This window comes from Ambystoma mexicanum, chromosome 2p (genome assembly GCF_040938575.1).
Source record: "Ambystoma mexicanum isolate Mex_15411 chromosome 2p, UKY_AmexF1_1, whole genome shotgun sequence".
NCBI lineage: Eukaryota > Metazoa > Chordata > Amphibia > Caudata > Ambystomatidae > Ambystoma > Ambystoma mexicanum.
Genome location: NC_090923.1, coordinates 27311043 through 27326186, shown reverse-complemented (window position 1 = coordinate 27326186; position 15144 = coordinate 27311043). Strand labels below are relative to the sequence as shown.

The 15144-nt window shown below is 48.3% G+C and overlaps 1 protein-coding gene across 6 annotated transcripts in view; it reads left to right on the top strand.

Moving 5' to 3' along the window:
- The window catches only part of NISCH (nischarin), a 441586-nt gene that overhangs the window by 237718 nt on the left and 188724 nt on the right, over positions 1–15144 (top strand). For 5 of the 6 annotated variants that reach the window (XM_069643185.1, XM_069643184.1, XM_069643187.1 and 2 more), the window contains one exon: positions 4815–4926. In XM_069643185.1, the coding sequence (XP_069499286.1) occupies positions 4815–4926 (112 nt within the window). Of the gene's footprint in view, positions 1–4814; positions 4935–15144 lie in introns of all 6 variants that reach the window. The other variant, XM_069643190.1, reaches the window with a different exon arrangement.

Sequence of the window (15144 nt, the reverse complement as noted above, 5' to 3'; positions counted from 1 at the left end):
TGAGAACGTCGTTCGTCTACATGGTTTTCCATCCATATTAATCTCCGATCGCGGAAGCCAGTTTATTTCTCGGTTCTGGAAGAGATGTTGCCAAATGGCACAAGTTGATGTGCGTTTATCTACCAGCCACCATCCTCAGACCGACGGCCAAACCGAGAGAACAAACCAGACATTGGAACAGTACTTACGGTGCATGTTGGATCAATCAGAACATAATTGGTAAGACATTTTATGGATTGCTGAATACGCGTACAACAATTCAGGAATTGGCCAGACTCCTTTTTATACCTTATTTGGCCACCATCCCAGTACTTCGGAACTTGAACCACCTCAAGGCCTTGAAATGCCCGCCGTGGATAACTTACATGCCACCATAACCCGAACCTTCAAAGAAGGCAAGACTCATTTACAGCAGGCCAAGGACAAATATAAGGAAAATGCTGACTTACATCGGAGCGAAGTACCTCCTTATCAAGTTGGAGATCAAGTGTGGCTGGCGACTAGACATCTACCACTTAAAGGCCCGCGAACTTTTAACCCAAGATATATAGGGCCTTATCCAATCAAGGCTATAATCAACCCGGTAACCTTCAAACTTGATCTGCCCCCCAACATGCGAATCCATCCGGTTTTCCACGTATCACTGTTGAAACCTGTACAACCCGGAACCAGGCTACTCAAGCCACCAGAACCAATCCCAGTAGATGGGGAACTGGAATTCGAAGTTAAAGACATATTAGATTCTAAGATGTCCAAGTCAAAGGTTTTTTACCTAATTGATTGGAAAGGTTGTGGACCTCAGGAGAGATCTTGGGAACCAAGCGATCATATACATGCACCTCCTCTAATACAAAAATTTCATCGTAAGTTTCCACACAAACCAAAGCCTCCGGACAGTACATCCTTGGGAGGGGCCTTGGGGGGAGGTACTGTCATGATGCCTACCTCCAAGGAGCCAGACAGGGCCCGGCACCCTCAGAGGCAGGCAACATGTATACTAGGGAAGACCCAGCCACCCCAGATAGGGGCTCTTTGGACTCAGTCCTGGCGCTGTTGGCGTCAGGCTCATAAGGGATAACAGTCCTGGCACCATCGGCGCCAGGCTCATACAAGATATGGAAGGAATAGTGTTTGGTGCAAACTTACCTGGCAGACCATGCTGCAATTTCCTTACCTGGCAGATCATTCTACAACTTCCAGATGAAAAAGGAACTACTTAACCACACGGGTGTGGCTGGTGGCAGGATACATACCTTCAGTGGAAGGATACATACCTGGGACTACTTGAAAGGCTATTTAAGCCACGCCCAGACAGCAAACCACGCTTCGCGTTGTTCTGCTCATAGCAGCTGGACGCTCACCGTGCCTGCTCCTGCTCCAGCCCTCGACCACGCCTGCCAGCATCCTGGAAACACCTAAGGATAGAAAAGGGAAGAAGAAACAGGTGAAAACAAACCTTACCTGTTAAAGCTGCATTCCGGATTCAGCGCGCCAACGTTCCTGCAAAAAGACATCATTTTAAATACTCACCGCGTCGCATACATCTCGGCGCACTTCTCTTACCTGCACGTGGCGCCTTCTGCTCTGCGATGCCCATCCGGATCTCCTGCAGCATTCCAGCACCTACTGGGAGACGAAGAGAAGAAAGCAAGGTGAGAAGGGGAAAATAACCAAGAAGCACTTACCTGCCAAGCTAATTCTTCTTACCTTCGGGTCGAGGCCATTCCTTGGGCATTTCAGCACCCCGGCCCCTATGGGGAAAAAGCAAACATCACATTAGTGAATGCAAGAACCGTCGCAAACAAACTATTTAAAACTTACCTGCTTACAGGTCGGACTCAGCTTCTGCTTCGTGCCGGCTCCATTTCTTCGGCATTCTCGAACTCCGGCCCCTAAGGAAAAAGAGACAGGAAAAGACAGAAGTGGGCCTACACCAAAACTCACCTGAAATCAGGTTTTCGACGGAAACCGCCCTCAGTCCGCAGTCTTCCATTACCTGCAAAAGAGAAGAGGAACAGTTTAGACTCCAGCTTGCCATAAACATTTACGGTACTTACCGGAACAGACAAGTGAACTCGAACTTACTATCCAGTGACGTAACTGGATCCCAACGCGCCCCTGCATCAGAAGCAGGATGGAGAGCTCGCCTTTTCAATCCCTAAGGTGAGTCTCCACAGGGAATTACAGAAGGGTTGCAAGGAGGGTGAGAAGGGGAACGGGAGATCTACACAAAACCCGCAGAGTATTAACCCTTCCTTTTCGCTCACAGAATGTATTCATCCGAGCCAGACAAGCCAGATTTGGGAACCCAGCCCACTCCATCTTCAGGGTGCTGAACATCTCCTTCGAAGAGGCCACAGCCGTCCAGACCACGCCCGCGCCTCCGTGGGAACCAGGTGAGCGTTACAACCACCTCTAGACCGACCCAAACCCTACACTAAAAACAATCTGTGTCTGTGACCCCTGGACCAAAGGTGCAAGTTATTGACCCAGCCCCTACTTAACTGCAGTAGTATTTTTGGGATTCTGCGTTCCGGGCGGGCGGCAGCACTCATGAACCTACCACCTTTATGGTGTTCTCTTCTCCCCACCGCAATTCAATGGGCATGGAGTACAATTCCACTGGCAGTGGGGTCCTAGTCAGGCATTCCTTCCAGAGGACCCTCAGCGAATAGGAATTCAAAGGTAACCCTTTCCCTTTGGGAAACTAATTTTCTGATTAACGTGTGTTTTTACTACATCCAAGTATTGATGCTTGGGGACTTTTGGACTCCCTTGACCCCATCCAGTTACTTGCCTGCAAACTACTTTACACTGAACTATCTGGCTAGGTAAGGACTTATTAAGCTTAACATAAGATGTGTCGTTTTTAATTGTCTTTTTCACCTCTCTTTGCCTAGTGCTTGTGCTTTGCATCAGTATTTGAAACTGTGTAGAGCTGTAAAGTTGTCAGTAGCCTCCTGTTAGCGGTTACCTATTGTAATGTGTGTATTGTGTTGCTTATTATGTATATGGTATACTCTACCTTTTAATTGTATGTTCTTTCTTAAGTCTATTTTTATACCCTTGTGTGGACTCTAATATTTGACAATTTCTGTGTTATCTGTGCATCTACCCCCAAATCCAATCCTTACTGGTCCGCTACGCTACCCAGAGAGGTTTTGGTTGGAGCCAATATTGAAAAGTCCTTGTACGTCCACTACCTTGACCTCTCGGAATTGCACAGCAGCATTGGAGTATGAAAATCCTAATAACGCGCAGTTTATAATGGTATTGAAATTTGAGTACATATACAGCCTCGAATCACAAACCTGCATCCTTACAAATATTCAGTAGCCAACCAATCATTTGGGGTCCTCTCATTTGGCAGGATGGTGAACTTGGGTACAAGCAGTTTAGAATCAGGAAAAGCCAAGAATGAATTGTGATACACACACACAGTAGCAAACTACCCACAGAACCTTTGTTATAGCCAGAGTGCCTGGCCAGGATAGTGAACCAGGTAGGCTGTGAACACAGTGAGCATTGTGGAAAAGACATGGGGAAGGGAGACCTATCCCCTGGTGTTTGTGGACACTGTAAAAGTAATCAAGAGGAGGGGGTCCTTCTCTTGACTTTGAGGATCGCAGATTCTTTGTTCTATGTGCCCTATTGGAACCTCAATCCAAGGAACCCTTTTTTGCGACGTTTGATTTGCATCCCTTAAGAAGAACATTTCGTTTTGAATCAACCAGAAGCGAACATTTGGCTATCATCCTTAAGAAAGACACCATTCTTCTGAATCAAGAAGTCCTACCTTTTTTCTTTAGTTGTGTATATAGTGTAAGTTTTGGACACAGGACGGTGGACTCTTTGCTTTTGACCGACATCCTGATACACTCCTTAGTGTTATTTGAGGCATGGAAACCCCTCTTAGAACTAGGGTCAACCAGGGTTTTCTTTTTTATTTTACTACCAATGAAAGCCTATTGCCAGAAACATGCCTCCCGTTTTCTGGTCGGCTCCTTACACACCATTACAGTAGCCAACACTATGTACCAGTGCATCTATTTCATGTATCACAAGGAAACCAAGTTTAGCTGTCTAGCACTTGCTCATTCAGGAGATCTGTGACAATTACAAATTACTGTGGTTGACAACACATCAGTGGAAAGAGTGCGTGTCACTTGCCATGGTTCCGTTGTGAGGTACACACAGCTTAACAGCACAGTTTGCTGGCCTAGGAAAACTGTGGATACCGTTTGTGCATCCCACCCTGAGAGGCTTAACATCTCTCGACACATAGTTGCAACCTTACAGAGGCATCTCTTTGCATCTCTTGGGAAAAGCGTGGGTGAATCGTTCAGGGCGGGCAAAAAGATTCTTTTGTCTGAGCCCTAGTTTTTGTTCTAACAAGTACAAATGAAGACCATCTGTGATGTTGTTTTACCATCCAATGACGAATATTAATGGGATTTGTAAAATGTGACACCGATTAGCAAAATATGTTGGGGCGAACCACCCAGAAACTCACCAGGATATTTTATTTTTATTTCAATCCTGTCAAGATTTGACCTATGTAAGTTTCCTCTTCAGCAGTATTCAGTTTGGAAGGGCACCATCCTTAACATTGAGTGAGGTCTTCCTGAGAGCCACGTGTTGCACAAGGTTGGAGTGTACGCATGGAGGGTGGGGCGTTTGCAGTGTGGCGAGCGGGGGAAGGAGGGTGTAGAATGTCCCTTTGACTAATGCAGCAGAGTTGTCTCCTATGTCCAGTTACCCATGTGCCTTCCTTGAAGTTCTGTCTTTTCACTGGTCTTTGCTTCTTTCCTCAGAATGGGGAGGACCCCAGGCTCTCTGCTACTAGTTCCAAGACAAGCTGCTCTTCTCTCACTGTGCGTCGTCCTTCCTCTCCCTCTCTGCCTTGTCCTGTGAGCTCCAGCCAAGGTAATCATGTATGTATCGTGCTGCTCCGCCCGCCTCTTTGCATCTGTTTTACATTGTACATTTGTGTCTGTGTGTATGCACAAATTGCCATGCCCATAAAATCGGAAAAGTAAAATATCTTCTGTTAAAGTTGATGATGCATAATTCCAAATTGCAAATGTTAATCATCATGTGACTAGGATTAATGAGGATTACCTTCCATGATTGGTCACTGACCCTCCGCCTTACGAATGAACCTGTGCAAAGCAGTGATTCACAACCACATGGTGACCCAACGACAAGAGACCCAGATGGCTGCGACATTGTGAAATTCATGGGTTAATTTAAGAGGTAGTTGTCAAAACTAGTAAAAGGATGACAGGGGTTTCGACCCCCTCTCCCGAACCACAGAAGCCGAATAGATCGACCCTCCCACTGTGGTTGGCACGGGCGCCTGGAATGAACAACACAGGGAACCACGTGGCAGCCAATGGGGGGGGGGAGAATGAGTTAGGGAAAGGGGGTGGAATGACAAAAGGAGGGGAAGACCTAACATCCAGGTACATAAGCATCACTACCATGAACAAGCAATACTCCTATACCTGTACCCTTAATCCTGAAAACCTGACCTGACCTTCTTAAAACCAAAATGAACCTATTGCCCCTAAATCCTAATGTGGGGTGTACATTCTAAGAGCATAGCATACACTGGAGTGTTGCCCCAAAGCGACAACATTAAGGCACACATGACACTGTGTTAGATACCCACAAAGTAACATATTACTGAAACAAACATTAGCGTGTTTCCCTGGTAAACATAATTTTGCATACAAGCATGATGGTACAAACAAAGTGACTGTCCCTTGCATGAAATGCGAGACTCATGGCCCATTGGGCACACTGAAGCGACAAACGGACATGGCAAAAGCAGTACATATAAATGTGCCCCTTTCCTGATGTTGACCATGTAATTGCCAAAACAAATGAAAGTAAATTGTTCCTGGTTAACATATGATTCGTTCTCAGACTTTTCCTAACCACTACTTGAGGTTTGAAACAGAGCAAGGAGATTTCTCAAGAGGAGTTCACCAGCAAGTAACTTTCGCGTGTTTCCCACACGTGCAGGCAATGTCATTACAAATGAAAAGAAAAGCATCTTCAATGCAAAATGCCTCAACAGCAACCAAAAGGTTTGTACACGAGGACACCCAGACCCTGAAGAATGAAGCCAAAGTGGAGAACGGGCCGCTCATAATCTCCTGTCACTGCATGTGCTGCGGCCCGGGAAACAGCCCAACAGACCTTCGGCGTCCCATAGCTTTCCTGGTTCCTCTCACACACGCCAACGTCGCCGCCCGTGCTGATAATCAGTAATTATCTGCACCGGAGCACGGGCGGTTGAGGACTTAAGAAGTCCATTGATTAGCCAGGTGAGACTCTGCGCGAAATCAAAAGACTGCACATGAAACCAAAAGAAGCATGCTGGGTAGTGTCATTTTTACACAAGTCAGCTCCGTTTCTTGAAAACTGAGCGCCATCCCTTGCCCCAAACCCTATTTCTGACAGTAGCAGAAGGCCAAAGAGTAGACCTGAAGGAGAAATCAAGAGCCACCCATTGGCAGTTTGTAGTTTGTGGGAACACTATGCATAGAGGCCCATGTCGCTGCATTACCTAAGACCGGAAGGCATACTCCTCGTTCCTCAGCGCATGGATGCTGCCATCTTCATGGTAGAAAGTCCTTGGCAGTTTGTGGGAACACTATGCATAGAGGTCCATGTCGCTGCATTACCCAAGACCAGTAGGGATACTCCTCTTTCTTCAGCGCATGGATGCTGCCATCCTGATGGTAGAAAGTCCTTGGCAGTTTGTGGGAACACTATGCATAGAGGCCCATGTCGCTGCATTACCCAAGACCAGTAGGGATACCCCTCGTTCCTCAGCGCATGGATGCTGCCATCTTCATGGTAGAAAGTCCTTGGCAGTTTGTGAGAACACTCTGCATAGATGCCCACGTCGCTGCATTACCGAAGACCATTAGGGATTTTCCTCCTGCCATCCTGATGGTAAAAAGTCCTTGGGCAGGATCAGCGAAGGGATCTCCAGGCTGGTTGTATGTGATGGAAATTGCCCCGCAGGTGCACTGGCTCAATGAGGCTGATGCGGGAGGATTTCCTTTTGACGTGCTTCCAAAAGTTATGAAGTGGGAGCCAAATTTCCAGAATGAGGACCGTAGGATTTCAGCAGGTAGTAGGAGTCCTTATGACATCCAGGGAATGGAGGTGGGGCAAAGGGGTGAAGGACCACTTCCTATTCTAGGGGACCTTATTGATGAAGTCCATACACGTTCTTATGATAATGACCCTGTGCAGGCAGCTGGTACAGAGGAAGTCTGAATGTTTAGTTGAAACTATGATGCGTTCCTTCCATTGACATTAATAGAACCCCCACATGTTTGCTCTGGATTGAACCCCAACCATAATTTTGCAAGTCTGGAAAAGTCCTTTCTTTGGGAAGTGCAGATGGGAGTCCAGAGCCTGTCGCACCCTTGAGCTGGTTAGTAGATGCAGAGAGGTCCCTCATTTCTGTCCCCCGTCCTCCCTCCGTGCCAGCATGCATCTCTGCAGACCCTGATCTCAGGCATAACCCGTAATGAAAATGCGTTTCTCCTGTGCTTTCTGATAAGAAGCAGCTTGGGTGGTGGGCGTCACGCACCCCGAGACATGCTGCACTCACCTGTATCACTTGCACACCAAGAACGGGACACAGGCAGGGGGTGAGGGACAACTTCCTTTATTTCCCCTTCCTCCTCGAACCGCCCCTATCCCTAGCTCAACGTCACTTCCCTTCTCCTTCATGGCCCCAACATGGAACCACACACACAACGATGTAGAGGAGTCACCGGTCAGTCACTTATTAACGTGACATCTCCCCCTCCCCCCCCCTTTTAACATGCAACGTCAACTAAGAACCTTTACCCCATTTCCTCGATGAGTCTCTGAGGTTTCATGCGGGATTGTTGAGGTCACCGGTGTGGGCCGAGTTCCGGTGCTCAACTCTCGTTAATCTATTCTCCTTCCGATTGTTCCCCGTCTCCAAGATATGGGTCGTCCGAGAACTGGTCATCTGTGAATGTGTGTTCCCATAGCAGGGGCAGACTGCCCACTATTTTCTTAAAGTGAGATGCATTTCTTGTAATGGAGTGATGCTGTTCACCTCTAGCCATTACCATGGTGCCCTTTCTGCTGGTCACTACCATCGTTCCGGCATAAACGTGGGATCCTCCTTTCTCACTTTCGGTTGGCATACCCCCACTTGGTCTCCTGGTTCAATGTCCCATTCTGTTGCTCCTCACCAGGCATCTGCACTCTTTCATTTTCTCTTTCTGTTCCTGGTCCCTAACTTGGGAACTTTGTTCTTGCCGTGTGACATGGGGCACAACCGGTGTTTCCGGCAATCTCATTCTGGTGACTTAGTGAAACATGAGATCAGATGGGCTGATCGCCGTGGTGCTGTGCGGTGTATGTTGGTATTCCCGAAAGAGTTGATACAGCGCCTGTTCCAACAGCTTATTGACCAAGTTGGCTGTTTGCAGGGCCCGTTTAATGTTGGCGATGAAACGTACCACAATTCCGTTGGCTTGGGGCAGCGCAGAGTTATCTTGCGATGTTGAAACCCCATGTATTGTGCTAAGTTCTCAAACTCCTGGCCCATGAATGGCGGCCCATTGTCTGACTTCAATATTTTTGGTATGCCGTTAGTCGACAGGTAGTCGATCAGTTGGGCGTCCGGGAATCGAGAGTGTTCATTGATTAACACCACCACGTACATCCCATTGCGCAGTGGTCCAAAGAAGTCGACCACTACTTCTTCCCAGACTCCTTCTGGGAGAGGGGACATCTGTAGTGGGTTGGGGTGCGGCGGGGAGCCACCAGTGCGCAGGTGTGCGATGGATGGGCAGGCCTGTGTGGACTGCGTGGGGTGCCGCAACAGATAAGTCGGCCGGGTTGTGTTCCTTACCCGGGCGGTGGATGATCTCAAATTTGTAATCTTGCCAAAAACCAGCATATCGTCTGAGTAATTCAGGCAGTTCGGGGCATGGCAAATTACTTTGTGCACTTCTTCAAGAAAAATCTCTGATGCAGTCGAAATGCCAGAACTGAGCAGTTTATATTGGAACAGGCCCATGTGAGTGACGAACGTGGTGATATACTGTGACTCTGGCGCTATCTCGATCTGGTGGTATCCTTTCGTGAGGTCTAACTTCGAAAAGAACCTGGCACCATGCAATAGGTGTATCATGCAGTTATCCTGGGCGCCTGGTTCCGTTCCCTTTCTATCGCCACATTCACCCTCCTCATATCCACACACAGTCTGATGGAGCCGTCCTGGGACTTTTTGGGGACGGGTACTATGAGGGAATACCCAGGGGATGGGCCCTGCCGCAGGCTGGATGACATGTTTTGAGGAGTTTGTTGATTTCTTCTTCCACCTGCCTGCAACAGGCTTAACCTATGGGTTAATGTGGATTTGGACTTTCTGGTTTTTTAACTTGACTAGACATTTGAAGAGATTGGGGAACGCTGCTTCGATGTCCTCAGGCCTTGCAAAGTACTTGTGGGCCATCAGCTGGTATAGTATGTGAACAAGCCCCATGTCCACTGCTGTCTTAAAACTGAGTATACAGCCACTGTTTACTTCTGTCTTGAGGACGTGCAGCTGAAGTTTGGCCCATGAGCCTTGTGCCTGCACACAGCAGAAATTACACCCTTGCAGGGGAGTGGCGTAGTGGAGCCGTACGGGTAAATGTCCACAGTGGCTTTCCACTTTGGAGCGTTGTGGAGGGAGTTGTATGCCTCTTCACTAATTATACTGGCTGTTGCTCCCGTGTCTATCAGGAAGTCCAACGGCGCGCCATTCACTTAAAGAGCCAGCACTGGGCTGTGTTGAGTGGCCATGCTATTATTTAGTGCCCAGACATATCCTTTCTTCCTGCTCTTCACTCGAGGATGGAGAGTCACGGCTGGATGGTGACTGCATCTCAATGTAGCCGACATAGCATCTGCGGCCCCTTCGTCTGGGGACATTGGCTGGCCGGTACTCCTCTCGGGCGTAAGCCGTCCTTCGGTCACGTTCCTCCCGTAGTTGCCATCTGGGTTCCTGGTCCTGACCACCATGTTGGGGGCTCATAGGCGTGTTCCACCTGCGATCCCTCATGCTTCTCCGACTGCCTGGGGGAATGAGGGCATTTTTGCAGACTGCCCTGAAGTGGTTGTCGCCCCCCACATGTGGCGTGCTTCTGTCCTAGGGCAGGGCAGTCGCCCATGTGAGGGTATTTGTACTCGCACCTGTAGCATGTGGCGTCTGGACGGAACATTCAGAAGTGTGGTGAAGAGTTTGTGGACGGCATCTGGGTCCGGGGCCTTTGGCTGTAGGGTGACTTTGCCCAGATTGTCCAGTTGGGACTTCACCGACGGTTCCATGTGTGCTAGAGCGAGGATTTCGTCCAGCGACTGCTGTTTCTGCAGCAGTTCCTTGCAGACCAACTGGGATTCGCACCCACCTATGACCTGCGATCGTAGGGCCTCCTTATTAGAGAAGTGATGAAATTCGCAATGTTTCAGTTTAATGCGCAGTCTCAATACGTAGTTGTCTAGGGACTCACCCTTGTTCTGTCATGTGATGTGGAAGAGATGGCGCTCATAATCAACGTTGGTGTGGGTGTTTAAATATTCAGTCAACTTGGTATGCAGATCATTGTATGTCGCTGTGTCGAGGTCTACGAGCTCTCCAGCGATGTCTGACTGCTGGTCCAGCAGCCATAGACAGTGTGTTTTTGAGCCAGATGTCATCAAGTCCTATGGCACCCACATAAAATTTGAAGTCACGTAACCATGTGGACCATCTGGGGCCCAGAACGCATGGGGCAGGTACAGCACCTGGGAGCCCCCAGCCGAGGGAACAGCCTGTCCTGAGGGCCCTGCCCCTGACGTATATGAAGCCTCTCCATCAGACATGGCTATGACTTATTCGTGGTTTCTTTCAAACGTTGGTGGGCCTGTAGTGGAGGCGAAGTGGGCCGGTTGGTGTGCCTGCCACTGTTCTAATTAGGCCTGCGGACCAACAGCAGGACTGGAACTGCGCTTGCAGCCTGTACCTTGTTGAACCCTCTGTTGGGGCGTGTCTAGGGGTTACCATGCTACTGATGAAGACGGGCCTCCTGCAGCTATGTTGGTTGCTTGCCTTCCTGGCAAGTGGGCATGGTGTTTGCCTGCCCTCCTTGAAAACAGACAGCCTTATGTTTGAATGCTGGGGGGGGGGGGGCTGTGACCCCCTCTGGGGGTGTAACGTAACAGTGCCGGGCTTCTGGCATGGATTACAGCCATGCAGGGGGCCTCAGCGCTTGTTGCGTGGGCATAGCTCGTCGGAACCAGGCCTCTGACGGTTTGCTGCGCACCTTGCCGTGGATGTGCAGCCTTGACTGGAGGCATGCCAACGCGCGTTCAGTGCCCAACGACACCCTCCTTGCTGCCTTCAATGGCGGGGAACGCGGGACGCTCCACCTCCCACATGCAGATCCTCCGTGTTGGTGCTGCCCGTGGTGTGTGGGCCATGAGCTCCTCGTCACCAATGTCGGCTCGGGGGGTGGGCCTCAGGCACCCCGAGACATGCTGCACTCACGCGTATCACACGCACACCAAGAACAGGACGGAGGCAGGGGGGTGAGGGACAACCTCCTTTATTCCACATCAACGCGAAAGTGAACTTAACTTCCCCTTCCTCCTCGAACCGCCCCCCTCCATAGCCCGACATCACTTCCCCTCTACTTCATGGCCTCAGTGGGGAGCCACCCACACAACGATGTGGAGGAGTCACCAGTCCGTCACTTAGCAACGTGACACAGCTCAGCAACCATGAAACATTGAAAAACCAAGAAGGGGATAAACTGCCCATCTGTGGCACTGAAAACCTCCAGAGACCCTACACTGCTATAGCCCTGAGAAGTGCTGGCGCAAAGTAGACTGAGGAGTGGGAGAAGGGAGCGAGTCACTGGAGGAAGCCATGGCTCTAGGCAGCACTCGGAAAGACGGCACAGTGCCGGCACGGATCACCAGAGGGATATAGAGAGTAAAGAATGAACACAGACCACCAGAGATTAAAGGAGGAGCAACGCCTCCACTTGCATGAACATTTTTGCTCCGTGCTGAGAGCGAGGGGCACCAACTGCTGCCTTGACCCTAGTATGCCGCTGTGGACATTACGTGGTGAGCAGCGTGGGGACAGTAGGCGGGGCTTAAACCCCCTGTTCTAAGTTTTTCCATGCACATTCACACACTGGGTTGAGGGGAGCAGTCCAGATTGGATAGGGAAAGTGGCTAATCCCAAAAGAGGGAGGAGTACTTAAGGCAAGAACAGGACGTTTGAAGTGTGGTTGAACCCGCTGAGGTCATAGATGAAAGGCGAGCGATAAACTAGCTGTAGGAAGGAGAAGCAGCGGCTAGTGGAGATTTTTGCAGCAGGTGAGATATTGGTTTAGGAGTGAAAGTGGTTCTACAGATTTGAGTGCTAGAGGTTGGATGGGTGTGAGTAGAAGATGGTGTAAGGAGTGATTCTCAAGGGACTGAAACTGGGTGGAAGGAGGGTGCTTGTGTAGTTAGGAGGGAAGAGGAGTGTAGTAGTGGGAGGAGTGGACTGGTCAAAGAGGAGTGGTAATTAATATTATTATTATTGTATTTTTATTTGTGTTTATAATCTTGCACAAACTTTACAAAATGATGCATTTTAAAATATAAAAGTATTTTTGATTCCCATATTAAAATCGTAAAATTTTGCATTATATTCTGGTGAAATAATTAAAGAATAACAAGCAACAAAGAATAAAAAAGAAAAGAGGAAATCTAGCGAGTTAGCCAGTATGAATATGAGCCAACAGAACCTTGTTTGATCTATTTGTTGGCTGCCATCCTATTGCAACCACATTTTTTCTAAATTTCCCAGACTGCTTTCTTCAGCTCAATATTCAAATGGCTTTAGCAGTTAGTGTCCACTGCTTTCCCTCTTTAACTTATTTCAGGTCAATGTCGGAGTTCTGTATTTGATAGTCACGGATAATACCGGCCCTTAAGAGAACCTGAACTGCTATTGTTCTAGCTGTATTTTGTCCCGAAATTAAAATCATTCAGAGAGCAGCCATTCTTCTCTCTCCACAAAGCTGGAGATGTTTTACTCTCGGATCCCAGGTGCCCTCGCAATCCCTGAGCAGGTGGCTCAAATTTAGTTTTGCTGGATTTTCACAGGTGCTGCAAAATTTGATTGCATTTTGTCTTTGGCCTCTGATGCTCAATATTTACCCTGTGTGGATAATGTTGAGGCGCACCCGTGTAAAAATGTATTTCTTGTTTTCCAGTCTGGACATTTGGTAATTGACCCAATTTCTTGTCCACTACTAAAAAAACTATTCTGAGGCTTAGTTTTTTGAGATTTCTCAACAGTTCTGATCCAATCCCTAATTTCAATGTCTTTTTTGACTTTTTGTGGGTTGGTAATCAGAGCATCCATGGTGGTATCTGCCTCCTTCAAGACTCTGACCTTTAGTTGTAGATGTGTTAGCATCTTTGATCTGTCGGTTGATAGGTGTAGATTAATATCTACATAGAGGGAGTCTTTTTGAGGCACAGCAATTAGTCTATACAGGGAAACTAGCCTCCAGTCTGCCAGAGTTTCCAGTGATTTGAGGCCTTATTCGAATCTGAGGCCTGACATGGGGAGGCTTGTTGGTAATCCGAGGGACCCCTTCCAAATCAGTCCTTCCACCCTTTGCCAGTCCGTATCCCAAAGTTTTTATTTGACCTCTAGGCCATACAGTATCACTGGCACTATTTTTGCGACCTAGAATTTGAGCAGGGGTTTGATAGAAAACTTGCAAAATGTATGAAGGATCTTCTTCATCTGTGGCACTAATCTATCTATTTTCTGCCTTACATCATATTCTGCTTTGCAAATTGATGGAGAGACGTATACTTTGTAGCCCAAGTATATGGTCCCCTATACTCTTGGGATAATTTGATCTTCTAATACCCAGTGTGCGTACTTTACTTGTTTGGTTGGGTGTTTAAGGACTAGGATCTTCGATTTCTTTGGGTTGATGTTTAGGCCGTTTATTTTAGCGTATTCGCTCAGCCCATTCAATAGATGTTGCAAACCCACTGCTGTCCTGTCTACCAGGACAATGTTGTCTGCGTAGGCGAGCCAGTGAACCTTGATCGTATTGAATCCTGGGCTCGCCATCACCCAAGACTGCAAGAAAGGACCTATGTCAGCCAGGTAAAGAATGAAGAAGAATGGCACACACAGGCAGCCTTGCCTTACTCCTTTCTCCACTTTGATTGGGTCGGTAAGGTGCACAGCTTCATCCAGACGAACCCTCAGTGAGGTGTCTTTATATAGTTCTATTAACATTGACAAGATTTTTTATATTTATTGAGCGCAGACTTGGCTTCGAGAAGCAACGGTGCGCTTTACAGAGGTGTACAACATGACAGATGCATAACAGAGTGCTTTTCATAGGTAACAGAACAGATATATAGTGGGGGGTAGGATACAGAGGAGCACAGGTGGGGTACACGATGGACGGGAGGAGGGAGTGGTGGGCGTGCGATGAGTCAGATATGCGGGGAGTAATTATGGGAGAGAGGGGAAGCAGGGAAGTGGGTTGGGTGCGGTGCTGCCTCTCTGGATGGATAGGAGAGGTTGGAGGGGTAAAACATCGGAGGGATGAGCAACTGGTGGGAAGAGTACGTCAGAAGGAGTGGTAGTAAGAGTAAAGGAGAAGAGGCGAGTGTGGGCATGATTGATCTAGCCGGGATACCAGAGCGCAAGTGGAAAACACTATCCAAACTCCCATTAGAAAACTACATAGAGTAAGAACCGTTAGGACATACCTGAGAGAGTTTACATTGCCTGCCATCTGTGTAACTGGGAAGTACATTCTTTTTGCTTAACTCCCCTTGCTCAACTCTCTTCTTTTGGCGGTACAGGTCAGCTCTTGTGGGTACCAGCTCAGGGGGACTCTGTCTCCATTGGGTTATCCCTGTGTTGTTTTACTGTAGCAGACTTCGCCTTTCCCAGGTGTGGCAGATTGAAATCTGAAGTGGCGGCTGGCCACACATCCTCAAATTTCACAAGGGAAAAGGCAATGGGATTAAATAATAAACGGGAGCCCTTTATAGGGAACAAAGATG